We start from the raw sequence: 19,867 nt of genomic DNA, 5'->3' as shown, positions 1-19,867 counted from the left end.
ACTCGAAACTTTTGAACGAAATTGGCCTGTTTTGTATTTTAGACGAAAGAGCGTGTTTGTATATGATGGCGATCCCCCCTCCTGATCGTCCATTTCTTGGGAACGATTCCATCTTGTAGCCGGGAGGTGTCATTTCTTTCATTATAGGTTCATCACCGAACTGACGCAACCATGATTCAGTTATATATAGAATATCGATATCGTGTTGATCTATGACATCGATTATATCGAATGTCTTGTTTCTCGATGACTGTGCGTTAATATGGCCAATACAAATGTTATGATTTCCATGACTTGGTCTTGTGTCATTTGTCAATATTTTTGTTAACGTCTGTGGTGGTCGAGTTGAACGATGACAGTTCACTGGACGTCGCGGGACTGTTGTTTCAATTACATGTTGTTTACGTCGACCACCACGTTTACAGACAATCTTTTGTTGATTGTAATGGTGTTCACGTTTGAGGTCGGAATGTGTGTTTTCAATTTGTAAACAATAAAAGCGCAGGGTGAATAAAAGTCCAACGACAGCCGACAGTAAAAATTGGTTGTGAGAACGAGTAAAAATGGCGGGGTCTTGGTGAAACATTGTAAAATAGTCCGAAACAATTTCGATAAAAATGATGTCAAAACCGTATAAAATATAATTAAAGCAATATCACAATGGTATCTTACGTGTTGTACAAAAATCCTTGAATAAAAATTGAATTGAAATAAGACGTGTAAATCCTTGAAATCGGTAAAAATTGAAGAGAAATGTCACAACAACAAAAACACGTCTTGCCTGTTAGGCAACTACACACATACACTATATAACTAGTCTGCTGGAGCATCAGTGATTATAATAATAAAAATAATGCTGAAAACTTATATAGCGCTATAACTCCGAGACACCAGACTCTAAGCGCTTAAATTACAAATTACTTTGGCTGAAACATAATTATTTACACACATAAGCACACACACACACACACACACACACACACAACACAACACAAACCAAACCTTCTCATACCATCTCCTAAAATCGAAACAGATATGTTTTAAGCGAACGTTTAAAAATAGACAAAGATTCTTTTTCACGAATGCTCTACGGTAAGGCGTTCCAAATAGAGGGTCCGAAATGAGAAAAGGATCTCATTCCAGAATTTTTCCGAATTCCTGTGCGACTAGTTTTGTGGAATCACTGGCCGAACGTAAGGGGCGGGGTTTTGAATATCTTTCAATTAGTTCCGAAAGGTAGGAAGGGGCAGCACCTTCAAGACAACGATACACTAAAACACAAGATTATGTCTAAAGAGAATTGATTTCAAGGTTAGTTGTGACACCTCTTTTTTCCATTTGCTGATATGAGCCAACTTGATATGTTATATTATCATCATCATCATTGTTGTCCTTTAATCTTATACACGATTAGAAAACTAGCTAAATTTTAAAATGTCAGAGTAAGTTTATACACTAAAAGTTTCTATCAAATCAAGAAGTTTGCATCTGTATTTTTTTTTAATGATGCAAAAATTGAAATAAATAATTGAGATTTGTTTCAGCTCAGTATTTCCAATAAATTTCTCATCTTTATAACAGCCATAAAATAAGTTACTAATAACAGTTTCATTGACAAATAAAACTCCAAAATCTCAAATTTCTTGAATGTAGTGGTTTTGCTTTTAAATTAAAATATCAACACAAATTTTAATACAAAATTAAACCAGATTGTGGAAGTGGGTCACATGAAACTTTTCAATTGAAAGGATTGCAAACGTTTGCAACTCACTTGAGTAAGCTTTTTCTCCAACGTCAGCTTTTCCTTGTTCACATCTGTAAATCGACTTTCTATGGCTTCCTTTTCTCTCATTTCATGTTCCAATCTTTGGTTGCAATTGTCTAACTACAATATCACAAGAAGGAAAATAAATAAAATGATTGATTTTTTTTATTCAATTAAAAATGTTTTTTAAAAGTATTCCTCCAGATCCATTAGGCCCATGGTTTCTTTTGAGTGAAACAAATAGCAATTGCCTGCTACCCTTTGTATAGAATTCTAGTCTGTCAAAAAGTACTTTCAACAAAGTCTAACAGACCCAGCTACCCAATCATTGCTGGGTGGACAGAGGGGGTCAGAAAAAAAATCTCAATTGCACCTGGAGTCAACCTCAGTCTCTTTGCTTGTGAAGCAAGTGCTCTACCAACTGAGCTATCGGGACAACCATATTTCAAAACTAAAATCTTCCAGCAAGTGAGTGGAGCTTAATTCAAAATCAAGTAAGACTTGTCCAACAATTTTTTGCAAATTTCTTATAAATAGGTGAGATATGAATTGGCAGTGGAACAAAAAAAATGACAGCAATCACACACTGTGACATCTGCCTTTATCAGTAATTGTAATTATGTGGTAAGTCCACTTCATAAGCTCACCTTGTCTTCAACATCTTTCACTGCCAATGACATCTGCTCCATGAAGTAAAGCCTCTGAGATTCCAGTTGTGACGTTAACAGATATGTGTACTGAAAAAAAAAACCCCACAAACATGAGTAAGCAATTCCAAAGAGTTTTACTTTTTTAAATGTTTGTATGCACAATTTCTTCATGACCAACAAAGCCATTCATGAAAAGTGTAAGCCAAACTGCAGAAGCCCCTTCAAGATTTAAAGTTACCAATTATCCTGGTACTGAGCAGTAGGCTATTTAACTTTTTGGAAAACTATTTTAAAAGCCAAAATCTCATAAAGCATATCTATGACATATGACAAGAGCTGACCGAAAAGCTTGATAAAAGTTGAAATTCCTTTAATCTTTTCAAGTCATAACATATTTGACTAACTTGAGATAATGTTATTATTTTAATTTTGATATCATAACACATATTATCCAATAAAGCTTAGAGGTGAGGAATCAAAAAGGAGAAAAAGAATTAAGTATGGGTTTTAATCACCCTCACTGTTTACCTAACAGTGGCTGGGCAGATTGGTCTCGCATCAATGATGGGAAGGACTTATTCTATGAATGATTCAAAGGATTGAGACCAACTATACATTGATTCAGAATTTGGGATAAAGTCGAGTACAAACGTCCTGGCTTTAAACGACTACAAAAAGTTACGCAAAATTCAAGCAGCATCTCAAAATGATGGAAAATTTAAACAAGATTCCAGTGTCACCAAACCTAATAGGTGTTTAAGGAACTATGATGAATGATGATATCCAAACCTATAGGTGTTTAAGGAACTATGATGAATGATGATATCCAAACCTATAGGTGTTTAAGGAACTTTGATGAATGATGATATCCAAACCTATAGGTGTTTAAAGAACTTTGATGAATGATGATATCCAAACCTATAGGTGTTTAAGGAACTATGATGAATGATGATATCCAAACCTATAAGTGTTTAAGGAACTTTGATGAATAATGATATCCAAACCTATTAGTGTTTAAGGAACTATGATGAATGATGATATTCAAATCTAAAAGGTGTTTAAGGAACTATGATGAATAATGATATCCAAACCTATTAGTGTTTAAGGAACTATGATGAATGTTGATATTCAAATCTAAAAGGTGTTTAAGGAACTATGATAAATGATGATATCCAAACCTAATAGGTGTTTAAGGAACTATGATGAATGATGATATCCAAACCTATAGGTGTTTAAGGAACTATGATGAATGTTGATATTCAAATCTAAAAGGTGTTTAAGGAACTATGATAAATGATGATATCCAAACCTAATAGGTGTTTAGGGAACTATGATGAATGATGATATCCAAACCTATAGGTGTTTAAGGAACTATGATGAATGATGATATCCAAACCTAATAGGTGTTTAAGGAACTATGATGAATGATGATATCCAAACCTAAATCCAAACCTATAGGTGTTTAAGGAACTATGATGAATGATGATATCCAAACCTAATAGGTGTTTAAGGAACTATGATGAATGATGATATCCAAACCTAATAGGTGTTTAAGGAACTATGATGAATGATGATATCCAAACCTAAATCCAAACCTATAGGTGTTTAAGGAACTATGATGAATGATGATATAAACTATGATGTCACCATATCATATCCTTAACATGGAAAAAAATTTGCCATTTTTCAATTTAATTAACTGAACTTTTCTAAAATGATAGAACCTTGAAAATCTACTCACCTCTAATGTGATGGAATCCAGTTTTTCCTCCCTCAATTCATTTCCACCCTCGTCCACAGCAACTAGTTTCCCATCAGACTTGTTTTGTGCTAACCGATGAACATAATTGTCCCCTGTATAGTCCCAGACCCTGTTAGTCCCCAACTGCATAGCATATGTGTGGTTTGTATCTGTAAAATGCCTACGAGAGGTAGAACAAAAATGTCATTATGAGAATGCAAATGCATAACATAACTGCAAACATAATTGAGTGAAAAGAGGAATATGTATAAATCTTAAAGGTTGCAAATTTACCACATGATAATGGGAGCTGCCAAAAACGGTAAAACTACTGACATCATATCGATATGTATCCACCATCTTCTACTTTCAATTCTGCAGCCCATGTTTTGCTTCCACAAAACTAAAAATAACCCTCCTTGTTTACACAACAGACGTGAATCTAGTTCTGAATTAAAATTAGGAAAATTCGGAAATTCAAATGCTATCAATCCTTAGTACTTTTTGGAAGCTGTTGTGGACATAAGTTGAATGGTTAAATACACGAATAATCATTGCTGACACAACAGTAGTGGTCCTGAAGTGTTTCAGTACATTGAAATTGGATACACACTACCAATTCTCTAGATGTACAGCAGTATCTATATCATGAGAGTTGTTGGTATTGAGGTATTAAGAAATATTAAAGAAACTGGAAAAAGTGTGAAAAATAGGAAATCCTAATAATTCTGAAAGATTTACATCCCTGTTTTCAACAACTCAGGGGCAGGTTCCATGTACTGGCGGAAAAAAGTTTCCTCAAGGTAGCCCATGAAGAGGTTAGCATATGAGGGACCCATCTTGGTGCCCATCACAACACCTGAGATCTGATGGAAAAATACATCATTGAACTCAAAGGTGTTGAGTGTGAGCACAAGTTCAGTGAGCCGCACAATGCTGTTGCTGGAGATGCCTGGTAAGGGATGGCGATCAACAAAGTGTCTAATTGCACACAGTCCGTCTTGATGCGGTATGGATGTGTACAGTGCTTTCACATCCATGGTGAAAATCAGCCGTGGACGTTCATCGTGGAATCAAATTTTGTCAAGGACACCAAGAGCATGGTTAGTATCCTTGATATACGATGGCAGGGTAGGGATTATATATTGGAATACTGCATCGAGGAACTGCAATACTTTCTCAATAGCCAACATGATAGGCCTTCCAGGTAGACAATTCCTGGATCTTATGGATCTTAGGGAGCATGTAAAAACATGGATTCCCAATTCACTAGGGTCGTGTTTAAGGACCTCTGCTCTACTAGGTAATTCTCCCTGAGATACCAAAGATTGAATTGCTGGTGGACTCTTGTGTTGTTGGCAAGTGTAGGGTCTGATATCATCATCATCATCATATAGCCGTCTCCACGAATCACGATCCTCTGCGGTGCGCATGAAATCTGTGTTGCTTTTAAAATCACATTTGACCATTCTTAGGTTAGTTTAAATAAGTCATTCTTTGTCTTCCTCTAGCTCTCTTTCCTTCGATCATCCCAGATGTTACCAACTTTTCTATTCCGTCTCTTCTCCACACATGTCCCAGAAACCGTAACTGCCTCTTTCTGATGGTATTGATCAACATTCTTCGATTACTCACCTTCTCCAACACTTCCTCGTTCATAGACCTGCCTGTCCATGATAGCCTCAACATTCTTCTATACATCCACATCTCAAATGCCTCTAACCTCCTTGTACATTCTTTGTCAAGCGTCCACGTTTCACAACCGTATAAAAGGGTATTTATAACATATGTTTCTACTACATTCATTCTGCTCTTCGACATCATAGAGCCCTTTTAAGACATATAACATGGAAACCATACAACATAAAAACTATCAAATAAAGACAATCCAGACCAAAAACAAAAATTCAGAATTAATACTTTCTTTGGCTGACAACAAAAAGGTATAAAATCTACACTTAACATTAAAACCTAAGCTTAACATACTAATAGGTAAATGTGACATGACATTATAATAAAAACACTTACTTGTAAGAATGGAGACCAACATAGCGACCACATCCAATATTACCACAAATCAGACACATCCATAAGCTCTGGAAAGAAGCAAGCAAGAAAAAGACATCAATTTATGGAAATAAGAGTCAATAAATAATATAAATCTAGAAAACTAATTGAAGCTTTTTTTTTTCTTCTTCCACTCCATTCTTTACACAGATATGTATGAGTGATTGGATATAAACGAAGACAGACATTGTAAGAAATCAGACTTGCTCGGCGTACTGAGCATGATAAAGACATGGAAATCTGGAAATGCCTTTTTAAATATTCAATTCATTTTTATTGTGAGACCGATTTTGTACTGAGCATGATAAACCATGGAAATGCCTTTTTAAATATTCAATTCATTTTTATTGTGAGACCGATTTTGTACTGAGCATGAAAAAGCCATGGAATGCCTTTTTAAATATTCAATTCATTTTATTAAGAGACCGATTTTGTACGATTAAAATGGAGAGAACAGGATTTGATGCAATTCAAACATGGCTGTTTTCTTAGCCCTTTATTCCATGAAACAAACGTAACTGATTTCAAGAACTTCAAATGTATTTTATAATAATTGTGATGTACACGCAAGAATTAAAAATACAAAATTGAATAAAGAGATAATTTATTTTCCAAGTTGACAACTCTACATTGCCACCACGATTAACGGTGCCAGATTTCAAATAAATCTGATCTATCCTTTTGTCTTAAAATATCAAAGGTACAAGTTTCAAACATTGGAACTACAATCATTATGGATTTGGTTTTCTACAACAAAGAGTTTCATTATCATCATCATCAAAAAATTGAAAACTAAATCATCAGCAATCTTACCTCTTGTGATCCACATTGCATACATCTTTGATCTGCTACTTCTTCTGGAGTCTGACAATATCGACATACTGGACAACTAAAAATAAACATTTTGGGATTTTATTTTTTATTATTTTTTTTTACATTTAATCAGAAAGAGAAAAAAAAAAAAAAAATGGTTGTCATTATCTTTTGCTCTTTCAAAAAATAATCAATCAGTGTTGGTTCCTGAGTTAAACTCAATTTCCACTTGTTAAAAAAGTAAATGTCAAAAATATCTAATTACAACTTAGGCATAATGTAATTAGTAAAGATCAAAGGAAATAATATGAAACAACTTAGTCATCTTCTATGAATCTTCCCAGCATTAAATTCACTTTCTCCTTTAATTGCCATCATTAGCAGTCTAAGATGTAAACTTTTGTTTAAACATTATTTCAACCGACAACTCTTTTTCATTTTAACAATATCTTGTAAAACAATTTGTTTATTTATTAATCATGACAAACATATTAATGTAGTGATCTACACGACGATGTCCACCTCTTGAATGCCCATTCCCCAAAGTGCCTGCCTTTCCCGTCAAACAGAATTTTTCCTTTTAAATTGGACTTCCTTGGTGCCTCGGATTTTTTTCACACGCACGTCTGGTTTGTTTTGTTTCTTTTTGCCACCCCTGACAGGAATATTGTCAAGACTCTATAAATCATTTCCTATGATTCAATCTTTCAAAAGGTCAACCAATCGAATAAAATGAATTGAGAGACAAGGTAAACCAAGTACTTGATTACACAATTATAAGAATTAATTTTCTTTTACTCATTTAGCAGAGTGGGATTATCTAATGCTTCATTTCTTAATTCAACAAACAGGCCAAGTGGAGAACTCTTCAGTCATGAAAATGAATAAATTTCGAAAATGCCAATAAATGACAAGGAAACAGGACGATTCCAATCCATGATAAAGACGGCTACTGCTTCCATATGACAGGGCATAGTATCAATTCTTGTTGGAAACATTTAGGAAAGAAGTAACAAATGTGAATTTTGTTTGCTGCATAGATGTGGCTAAAAAGGTATAAATATATATATATATATATTATTTTTTAAACATAAACTAAAAGTCGTTAACAATCTATGCGATTATCTTACTAAAGGAAATAGAGAAAGAACTCAATTCACACTTCAATCCTTTTGTCAAATATAAAAATGGCTTCTTTTTTTTCGGTGTACCAGTAGGCCTACCATGAAGCATTTCGCTTGTATGTCCTCCTTCTTCTTTCCCAACCAGTCAAGCGAATAAAAACTTCTCCACTTTCTTAATTTTGTCCCCGTGTAAATGTTGCTGCTCGAAGCTACGCCACTAACACATCATCTCATTCATCTGTGGTGTTTCAACGATCCTGTTTTGTCGATAAAGGGGAAACCCGAAACGTTCATTTGATCTGTTTTTGTAATTAAATTGAAGCTTACATTCAACTTCACGTTTTTATTAATTTTGTCCCCTCACCTTGTGTCCCCCCATTGTGCCAAACACTGTGTATGAAAGGAATGATTACAAAGCACCGTCAAAATGCCTTTACCATCTTCAGATCCTTCCTGAAATGAGCAACAAACAATGGTCTTTTTAAAACAATTTAACAATAAATGTTTGTCATCTGTTTGACATAAATAATGGCATCGGTATTATGCACTTTTCAGCATGACTGAAGGGACTTAAGTTTAATCTTTATGAAACTGAATTAAATAAAATAAGGAAATTAAAGCATGAATTTTCTTTATGTCTTTCTACTTAATTTTCAAAGTTGAAACTCACAAGAAAAGCAAAAATAAAACTTATATTGTACAGGGTCCCCACCAATTCCTAGAAATTTTTTTAAAGACCTCAAAATTTTTGCAATACTACTTCTGCTGGGAAAAATGAATTCGCGGTATTTCAAAATTGGCCCCTAAAGAGCTAAATTTAACAAATAATGTGTCAAATATCCACTTAAATGAGTAATTATCATTTAATACAGTAGAGCATGACCATAGCGGCACCCGCCACAGCGGGACCATCACTACAACGGGACCTTACACAAACCCCGCTTTTTTTTTTCTATATAAATTCAATTACCTGTGCTTGGGTTTAGCAGGTCAAGGAAAGGCCCGAACTTGCTTACAGCGGGAAAAATTGAGCGAGCTGTACGCGCCGCGACTCAGCGAGTGACGTAGACTGGGCTCTCTCCCGCCCATAGAAAATCTGTGCTCCCGCCACCCAGGACAAACACACACGCCTCCGTCTGCCATTTCGCTCGTGTCTTCACACACACCTCTCGTGTTTACCCGCACTTCTTTTGCCAGTCGCTCTATTTCTTTATGTGTGTTGATTGGTCAGTCTTGCAATGATTAATTAAATTGGACAACCCGATTGAAAAGAGATGCGTTGCACAAGATGACGCCATGCGTAAAGCCCTTGGCCAATTAGAGAGGCTTGTGCGTACGCGGTGGTGTGTACATTTTAATCCAGATCAGCCCTATCATTACTATTATGCCATTCATTGCAATTGTTGCTGCTCAAGCATACACATCACTCGCACTCGTTCGTATCGTAGTCCTTCCTGCCTAAATCCCATTCCCCCCCCCCCCCCCCCCCACTAAAAACAAAAAAACAAACAAACAAAAAAACACACAACCCCCCCCCCCCCCCCAAACCAAACACTGAACCAAAGATAGTCCATTTCAGGGCTCATGGGTCACGTTAGTTTTATTGACATTCAAGGGAGGTAATCGTGTTTATTTTTGGGACATTTTCCCCTGCTTTCCTATAGCGGGAACTTGCCTACAGCGGGATTTTTCTGCTGGGACCAAAAGTCCCGCTATAGGCATGCTCTACTGTAATTCATAGTAAAGACTTGAGTTTGACATTAAACTCTCCCTAAGGATACTTAGATAAACTACAAGCAGCATCACCATTATCACCTATACTAATAATAATAATAATGAAATCTATTTATATTGCGCCCAATCCTCTATACAATAAAGCTCAGGCGCATAACAATAACTTCAATCCATTCAAATCTCTCTCTCTCTCTCTCTCTCTATCTATCTATCTTCAATAATTCCCGACTTGGTGGGAACCCTGATTATAAAATCATGAATCAAAGTTCAAGGTAATCTATTCTTCATATATAAAAAGTCATGTTAAAAGTGCACAGTATCAATAATTTGGTTGCTATTTTTTTGTGAAACAAGCTTAGACTTCAAAATTTATTTTAATCTAATCAAATAATTTGTATTATCTGTTTTTTCTTTAATTCTAACTGTAACATAATTTTTCATTGTTAATAACTCTACATAAATGGAGCAGTAAAAAAAGGGCCTTTCAACAAATTTCAGTCCCTCCACCTCCCAGACTCATGTTTTTTAAGAAAGCAGCGGCTGAGGCGTAAGTCTAGATGTGTGATAAACGACTGAGTCGAAAGTCTAGATGTGTGATAAATGACTGAGTCGAAAGTCTAGATGTGCGATAAATGACTGAATCAAAAGTCTAGATGTGTGATAAACGACTGAGTTGAAAGTCTAGATGTGCGATAAACGACTGAGTCAAAAGTCTAGATGTGTGATAAACGACTGAGTCGAAAGTCTAGATGTGCGATAAACGACTGAGTCGAAAGTCTAGATGTGTGATAAACAAGCACACTATCCCGACTCGCACATGAAATAATGGCACTCAGTTATATCAGAACTGTAAGTATTGACTATATTTCAACACAACTATGTTGTGACAAATACTCAGCAGCTCAATTTAATTTTCACAACTGATTAGTTTGCATCTAAATAAGAATTATATAGCCTCAATTTATCATATTCACTCAGTTGAAAGTTTAAAAAATTAATTAATTTAATTAAATAAAAATAATTGTTTGATGACTGATTCTAAGATGTATGTTTGGATTGGTCAGTTAAAAATAGAACGTCGATTACAAACCATTCTCTCTAAACAGACGGGACAATTAGGAAGCTCAGTCATATCCATCAGAGGTAAACTGCCACCCTGTGAAAAACAAAAATATCAATGACATTGTTCATTAAAAATACTTTAAAATACATAAATAAAACCTCATTCAGTCCTTGAAACCCATATGCAATGCGAATCAATAAAATTGTAAAAGCAAAAACAGTAATTTACACTGGGACGAAGGGATTCGGATTACAAACACCTGACATTGTAGCCCACCTCACAGGCTGTTTTTTATTAATTTATAAAATGCCTTCTGCCAATTAATTGCAGCTTTTAGAGGCACCAGCTGTGCCTTATCAAAATATATCATAAACCATTTACCTGTGATTCTCGTATGATTTCAACTTTTCCAACATAGACTAGATGGCACACATCTGATTCAAGCGAATTGAAAGGTCGGTTGTTGAAATAGGAGTAAAATTCATCTGCTGTGGCCTGGATAGAAAAAAGTTAATATTGTTTAAAGAACGCACATCAAGGCAAATGTGTCTGGGTCAAATTATACGGTGATTTTAACTGTGCTTGCACCAAATGTTCATAGTCTCTCTCTCTCTCTCCCTCTCTCTCTCTCTCTCTCTCTCTCTCTCTCAGTCTCTCTCTCTCTCACACATATTGATCTTACCTGATCCCTAAATTTAATCAGCAACATATACTGGTTTGGAAATGCATCTCTCAAGACTTGCATGTAAGTCACATAATCACTGAAAACAATAGGAGAAAAAAACATTTCTTTAAGCAAAAGAAACACAAAACAGTTTTAACATTTCAAATCACCAAATATTTTGCTGACAAGGGCAGACATAAGTAATTTTTTAAAATCCACTTCATATTTGCAAACTCATGATAAAGAAGTAAGTCGGTATACCCCAGAACGTTTCATTTCTGAATTGGCTTTGACTTCGACCACACATCATAGCTATTGATCTATCAGCAGACCTGCCACCTTTTCATAGACAAAACTCAGGAAAATTCATGGGCAAATCTGGGACTTAAATGAAGATGTGACGGCAGAGATGATGATGGTGGTGGTGTTTGTTGTGGTGATGATGATGATGATGATGGGGGTGGTGGTGTTTGTTGTGGTTGTGGTGATGATGATGGGAACGATGAGTCATATTCAAATAAAAAAATTGTTTGAGGACTGATTTTAAGATGTATTTTACTGTTGATGAATATGATGATGGTAATGATGATGATCTTTTTATCTGTTTAATAAAATACAATCAAAATTGAGAAAATAGCTTGTACTCAGAGAAATCAGGAATATCTCAATAAAATCTGGAGAGTTGGCAGCTCAGTATTAATTATGCAATGAAAAAAATACTCACCACTTTCTTCTTAAACGAAACATTAAATGTTGTCGCTGGCAAAACATAAAAGTGTTAAAAATTACCATTTAACCCCCCCCCCCCCCCCCCCCCTCTCTCTCTCTTTCTCTCCAAATAAAAAATCTAGAATAGATTGGGATCCTGCCTATTATGCCAGAGCTGCCAACTTGCCATAATCCGTTTGGGGGACAATTGACATTCATTTCAGCGGCACTTCAACAACGCATAAAAGTCTATTTAGACCTACAGACTACTTCATCTAGACAATTATTAATGAACCCATGCGCATAATTTATAACTATATTAGCATATTAGAACACTTTAAAACTATAATTTCTTACCTATTTCAGAGTACACAATAATACTACCGATATCTCGGGTCATTGACCCTAAGTATATAATATTACATGGGTCATTGACCCTCCTAAAATATAATAATATTATTCGACATCAACTGCATACACTTTGATGTGACTAAACCAGACACACAAAATATTTATTGAATGTCCATATAGAACATAACAAAATAGACCAGCACCACTTCCGTGGCCTTTTAGGCCATTTCCGTTTGTCCGTGGCAAGCACACTATTTCCGTGGCTGTCACGGAAGTTCCGTGACACTTGGCAGCTCTATTATGCCATGATTCAATTGCCATCGGGATACAGTTCAATGCACAATCAGATTCATACCAGTCTATTATTCAGCTTTACTTTATAATTTATGGCAGCCAGTTACACTGTCCATCGGTCTCAGGTCTCAAGTGGAGGAATTTTTCATGGCTTCCGCAGAACGCAAATTTTATCTTAACTAAAGTGGAACTATATTAATGGTTAAATATAGAATTATTAACATACAAATCATACTATAAAAAGAGAAAAAAGAAAAAAAATATTAAAGAACTAATAAACATGGATAAATCTCTACAACCAGACTGTTTACAATGATTTCTTTTTTATCTTTGAAGATGTCTAGATACACTATGGGAATGGAGCCCAAGCTAAAGAAAATAGCAGAGGACTTGAAATTACGGAAATCCGCTAAATAGCGGAAATTTGAGACCCATGATTGTCCTTCTTTTCATAACCCTTTAATATATATTTCTTCCCACAGTAGCAGGTCTGGAAACTTACCCCATGGGAGCAATGAATGTGATGAGGTCGTGGATGGTGTGAGAGGCAGGCACTCCTAGCATACACAACATTTCACTTCTTTCACTTTGATGGAGACCGCAATCCTTGTCAGAGTTGTGGATTTGTCTGAAATGGAAATTGTGATCGTGTGATGACTAGATTGTTTAAAAACTTAACAAAGACAAATCTTAATAATATTTTTATCAAAATGAGCGCAACATCACATAAATAATATGTAGATAATGACATATAATTCTTCTTAACTCACTCAATCCTAGAGATTTTTGCTACATTTCAAAATTGGAAACAATGTATTAAAAATGAGCATGTGCATAGTTTTATTCAACTACCATTAACATGAACAAACTAAAAACATTAGCTTTGATACTACGCCTATAATGTGTCTCAGAAAAATGTACTAAATTGGCATGGGGTAAAAGTAACCCGGGTAAACTACGGACATAGTCGGTGTTAGGGTTGAGTGAGTTAAATTTCAACTTTAATCTAAAACTAATTTGTAGCAAAAAACAGATAAAAGACGATCCTTTCTATAGAAATGCTGGTTGTTAAAATCTGGTAAAATGAGAACCATAAAACAATGGAAAGTCATTGTGAAAAAGGAAAAGGAAAAGCAGCAATTTTGGAGAAGCTTGTCAAAGCTTTTATACCTTACAACATGACATATTCTGATTTTTAAAATAATAATACAAACCATGAGATGTTTTTTTTACCTTTCAAAAGTAACATGACATAGGTACTGAGTTATAAAAGATGGACAAACTGATCCGTAAGGGAGAAAAATAATAAATAATAAAAAAAACACCCATGGGATCACAAGAGCTAATCCCTTTACTGTAGAACACTGATCTGTCAAATGTTTCCCCATTAGATTTATTCAAATATGATACTGCATAATTTATTTATTTAAATTATACTCACTTATCAGTAAAAATGTGTAGAATTCCTTTGGTTAACTCCACAGTTGGATTGCCACTGACAAAACTAATAGTGTTGGGCATTTTAGCAGTAGGACTATGACTTTTGGGTCTCATGGAGGATGAGGAGGAAGAAGTCTGGGAACAATCGGAAGTTCCTGGCTGTGATCCTGATGGCCGTTCATCAGGCTCGGATCTTGTTTCTCTTTTCCTCGGGAATTTTTTTTGATTCGATCCACTTTCTTCTTTTTTACCTTTGGCAGATAAGTCACTGGCATTCAAGTCCTTTTCCATTATCAAATTGGTCAAATCTGAGGAGAAAAAAGTGAAGTTATTCACACTGATTAAAGTTTTTAAAATATTATGTGGATGTACTATCGGTTGTTTATAAGGGTTTTGTGGCACTTGCAACATATTTAGGTCATAGCGCCAGTAAAAATGAAGATAATTGGGATAGAAAAAAGTTCTAGAATTACAATTAAAACACACAAGAAAAAGCACCGAAAAAAAAAAGGCAAAGGGGAATTAGTTCAAATAGTACAGATGTAAATTCCAAAATCACACTATCAGTGTACTTAGTTTGAGATCACCTAAATGTCTCATCCTGGCACAAGCACAGGTCCCCACTAAGAGGGACACATTCAAATGTTCAAACATCATATTAATATGTAAAACAAAAATGATACAGTGCCAAACAGAGAGATGATTTACAAGACAAAAAAATATCATCTCCCAAAACTAACTATACATCTGACTGTTTCCCTCCCAGCGAGGGTCAGGACAAAACCAAGTAATCTCATTCCAAGGCAAAGACAAAAAGCACGTTGGAAGATCTAGGGGAATAGAAGACACAGTAAGTACCTCCCTGCCCAATATGGGAGGTCAGGAACCCCATCCAGTGGATGTACTGTATTGCATTTCAAAAGATTAAAGAAGAAAGTTTTAACTGGACGATTGGTTGACATCCCTGCTCTATATGAGCATATGTGTGCTTCTTCTATATGAGCACATGTGTGCATCTTCTATATGAGCACATGTGTGCTTCTTCTTGTAATAGAACGCAACCCAATTGGTTTTATCCAGGCCCAGAGTGGTGACTTTTCAGTTAAATTAAATGGCTGATACAGGCCTGTAAATGCTCATTTGTCAAAAAGTCTGAAAATTGTTGGTGATTATGCTCGTAACAATTAGTACTTTACTGATTATAGATATAATGTACAATTGCTTGGAGACAAGAATAGTATACCTTAAGTAAGTTGATGAGACATTGAGAAAAAAAAATGTAATTACAATATGATGATCACATGACAAACATAGGGAGACGAGTGATGTCAGATGGACATCACGATGATGATTTTTTTGGACTCTTTGAACTTTCTCTGTGTCTGGAGGAACTCAAATGACTTGGGTACATTTGGTGCAGCACCATATGGCACCGATCCTCTATCCAAACTAATAATGCCTGAAACACAACTATCATTATTATCATACCAACGTCATAACCATCATAGCATCATAATCATTATTATTATTATTATCATTATTATATCCTTATTATTATTATCATTAATATTATGAGCCCTGATTGACCTTGTCTCCTTGGTCTCACTCTTTTCAACTTAAAAGTGCCGAGTCATAGAACGCTCAAATTATCATCATGTCTTCTTACTGATGTTGAAATGATCTTACAATTTTTGCATTAACAATAAAAACCTCTTCACACAAACAAACAAACAATTGCTCTTCAATCATAATTGACACTTACTTTCCTCATTAATAAGTTCAATGTGAATGTCGCTAAAAAGTCGTTTGCCTTGACAAGACTTATTGTGTTCTTTTTTGCGAGCTTCAGACTCAGGATCTTCTTTGTTGTGAGTTTCAGTTTCCGATGAAATGCTATTTCGATTCTCTTTTCTTACAACTGGTTTCTCTTCACTGTCAGGGTTGGTACTTTTTCCACAAGCAACAGATGCATATGATTTGGTTTTGGATTTTTCACGTTCTCGATCATCCCATACTGTTTGAAAAGGAAAAAAATATCAAAATGAAATCAAACGCCATATGAAACAACAATATAGTCTCTGAATAAAACTTAAGTGATGTAACAATAAAATAGAAACTATCAATATATTTTCATGACCTTATTGATGACAATTTTATCCACTTTTAGTTTAGCAAATCTAAACTAAGCCAGTAAAACAGGATAAGAGACAAGTTTTTAAAACAGGATTTTAACCTTAAAGAACAGGTCTTTTTATCAAAAGAACAAAAAAAAAAAAAAACAACTAAACAAAGCAAACATAAAAAACTCCAACATACAATTTTTTTAAAAAATTAGAATAATAATAATTTACTTTTTCCAACTGTGATCAAATCAATGTGTCTATTATACTCTGTATCAACAGCAACAATGATAAGGGTGTAGACAGAAAAATGAACACTGTAACCAAATTTTGAGAGGGAATAGAAACAAAAAAAAAAAAAAATAACACACAAAGTGGTCAAAAATAGCTGCAGGATACTTTTGCAGGTATTGAGAATTGTGGCTATGTAGTCTTGTGGTATGACACTCGCTTTCGGATCAGAAGGTCCTGGATTCGAGCCTCGCTCGGTGCATAGTTGAGTCCTTGGATAAGGCTCTTTACTCACATTCTATCACCGTATTCAGGTGTAAAGTGAGTACCTGACCGTTAACAGTGTTGTCTCTGAAAAAAAAAAGTAATATCGCCTAATAAGCGTCATGTCCGTCCTAAATGTTAAATGTTACTGTTGGTCTGGGGCCCCTTGTAACCTTGTAAAGCGTTTTGAGCACATTTAGTGGATATTGCTCTATATAAAAGCTCTATTTATTTTTTTTAAATTTTAAGTTTGAATAAAATAATTCATTGAAGACTGCCCCGCGATTGGGTCAAGTATAGTTGGAGTAACAAGGGAGTCATTAATCCCTGTGTAACAAGTTAAAATGATTCAACGATTAATCTTGATGTTTAAAATAATGAGACACAAGAATTGAAAGCCATTGTTATGAAATCTTATAGAAATTTGCCACATGAGTAAATGTAAATATCACTAATAAAATGGAAGGAAAATATTGGATTTCAAGAAGCAACATTTTTTTAATCCCCCCCCCCCCCCCCCTCCCCATAAAGAGATGGGATAATTCTAGGGAAAACACATGAGTCATCAGCTCTGTAAACACTTTGTTTCCCTCCAAACGGGTAACAGTCAGAGATGTGATTAGAGACCATAAGCAAGACCTGCCCACTTAAACTTTTAGAAATGCTAAGTACAGAGGGAGAAATGAAAAACGATATATTATAATACTAATAATAATAATAATAATAATAATAATAATAATAATATTATTATTATTTGTTTGTTTGTTTGTTGCTTTAGGTCTCTTCCAACACAATTGAGGTTATATGAGAGACCGCTGAAACAAAAAAACAAGCAATCTAACAAAAATAGTACAATGTAAATCAAAATCATAACCTAAAGATATCATAAGCTAAATTATAAATAACCAAGAACAAACAGGCAGAAGATTTACAGAAAAAAAAATATCCCCTGTCAAAAATACAATCACAAACCAAAGAAGCAGGATAGGCTAGTAAAGAGAAGAAGAAACGACATCACTATCGGATCGTACACCCATGCGAACATCATAGTTATATGATTCAAGGGTGATGCTCCCATCCAACCACCCGCATTATTATTATAATAACAATAATAATAATAATAATAAAAATGATAATAAAAATAGTAATAATAATAATAAAAATGGTAATCATAATCATCATCATCATCATCATCATCATAATAATTCCCAATGAACGGCATTGACAAATGCCATTGCCAAGGCATTCCGTGAAGAAATACAAATAAACCACCTTTCAAATGTCTGGTGCCAAGAGGAATCACTCGTGTTGTCCAAGATGAGCAAATTGGGGGTTAATAATCTTGCCCCAGAAAAAAAAAAAACGAAAGTACCTGATGCAGGTTTGAACAGGGACCTTCCAGACCTTAGTGCAATAACTTAATCCACTTGTTATGATAATAATATGCTCACAGTATTGATATTAACATGATTATGAAAAAAGTTACTATTCATTGATTATCTAAAGGCAATATTTTTCTAAACCTATTAAAGAAAGGATGGGATGATTGATAGACTCACATCTTGAAAATCCAACACCTTGATTTCCAGGAGTTTGTCAGGCTTAAAATGGCATTCAGAGTATATAATAATAATAATAATAATAATAATAATAATAATAATAATAATAATAATAATGATAATGATAATAATAATAATAATAATAATAATAATAATAATAATAATAATAATAATAATAATAACAATAATAATAATAATAATAATAATAATAATAATAATAATAATAATCATAATAATAACAATAATAATAATAATAATAATAATAATAATTTACTTGTGGACTTGTATCACTCTTTTGATCAAACTTATCCTGGAGGTCGAAAACTGTGCCATACAAATCATATCTTAACTTTGAATCTTTACAACACAGACACTGAAACACCACTGCCCCCCCCCCCCCCCCCCCCCCCTCACTTTCAAAATTTGTGCAAAATATCAGTTTAATGACACCCCCCTCCTCGAGCGAAATTATTGTTCTTAATTATATAGAAGGAATGCTTCTGATTTAGAATAGTAGTAAATCCGTAAAAATTTGGCTTTGGTCCAATTATTCTTTTAATTCATACAACACTGGTCTCGCTTGCCATCCAAAGCCACCAGTTAGGCTGAGAGTTACTACCATTTCAAGTTGGAGTGTCACATATATAATTTTTGATTTACTTTTAAGTTAGTAATGTTTTCAGCTTTCTATGCAGTAAAGCAAAATTAAAATATTTTTTTTCTCAAGGTCTTGTTTTGTTTCATAATGGTTATTGAGGACACAAATATTAGACATGACTCACCTGAATAGTATTTTAGAAATTTTACTTCTGGAACATCATCAGCAATTTCAAGCCTCAGAGTAAGTAAAGAAACCACCATTTGAACTGAAAAAATAAACGGGACTGGGATGCATGAAGATAGCAATATCTTTCAACATGCTCAACAAAACAACAACTACAACAACAACAACAAAGACATACTGGACACATCAATCATCACATTCATAACAACGAGGGTAAGGAAAAGGAGAAATGAAACGACTATGGAAAGATTTCATGGCATCACTCTATCCAATGAAATGTAATTTTCCTCCAGTTTGCAAAGATTGGAGCACCCCTTTATCATTTATTGCGTTGAGAGTAAATTTGGTGTTCCACCTCTCATTTTTCCCTTTACTTAGGTTCAAATGAGCTCGACTGGACTGCGTTCACAGTGATATGGGGGAAGTCACGCAACCTCGTGTCAAAACTCATTGATTAGAATGTCTGCTTTGAAAACTGTTTCTGGTTTGTTTCTT

General features: G+C 34.6%; 1 protein-coding gene across 1 annotated transcript in view; it reads right to left on the bottom strand.

The window, feature by feature from the left end:
- LOC144968891 (BRCA1-associated protein-like) overlaps positions 1–19,867 on the bottom strand; it is a 33,601-nt gene that overhangs the window by 8,876 nt on the left and 4,858 nt on the right. The window contains exons 2-14 of the mRNA XM_078907714.1: positions 19,371–19,454; positions 16,177–16,428; positions 14,416–14,722; positions 13,477–13,602; positions 11,640–11,718; positions 11,339–11,452; positions 10,985–11,050; positions 8,525–8,613; positions 7,037–7,112; positions 6,185–6,252; positions 4,157–4,337; positions 2,413–2,502; positions 1,772–1,885 (exon numbers count right to left, since the gene is read on the bottom strand). Of these exons, the coding sequence (XP_078763840.1) occupies positions 1,772–1,885; positions 2,413–2,502; positions 4,157–4,337; positions 6,185–6,252; positions 7,037–7,112; positions 8,525–8,613; positions 10,985–11,050; positions 11,339–11,452; positions 11,640–11,718; positions 13,477–13,602; positions 14,416–14,722; positions 16,177–16,428; positions 19,371–19,449 (1,641 nt within the window). The 5' untranslated portion in view covers positions 19,450–19,454. The remainder of the gene's footprint in view (positions 1–1,771; positions 1,886–2,412; positions 2,503–4,156; positions 4,338–6,184; positions 6,253–7,036; positions 7,113–8,524; positions 8,614–10,984; positions 11,051–11,338; positions 11,453–11,639; positions 11,719–13,476; positions 13,603–14,415; positions 14,723–16,176; positions 16,429–19,370; positions 19,455–19,867) is intronic.

The sequence above is a fragment of the Berghia stephanieae genome, chromosome 3 (assembly GCF_034508935.2).
Source record: "Berghia stephanieae isolate SIO BIC M18660-M18661 chromosome 3, UCSD_Bste_1.3, whole genome shotgun sequence".
NCBI lineage: Eukaryota > Metazoa > Mollusca > Gastropoda > Nudibranchia > Aeolidiidae > Berghia > Berghia stephanieae.
This window is presented reverse-complemented; position numbering and strand designations above follow the sequence as displayed.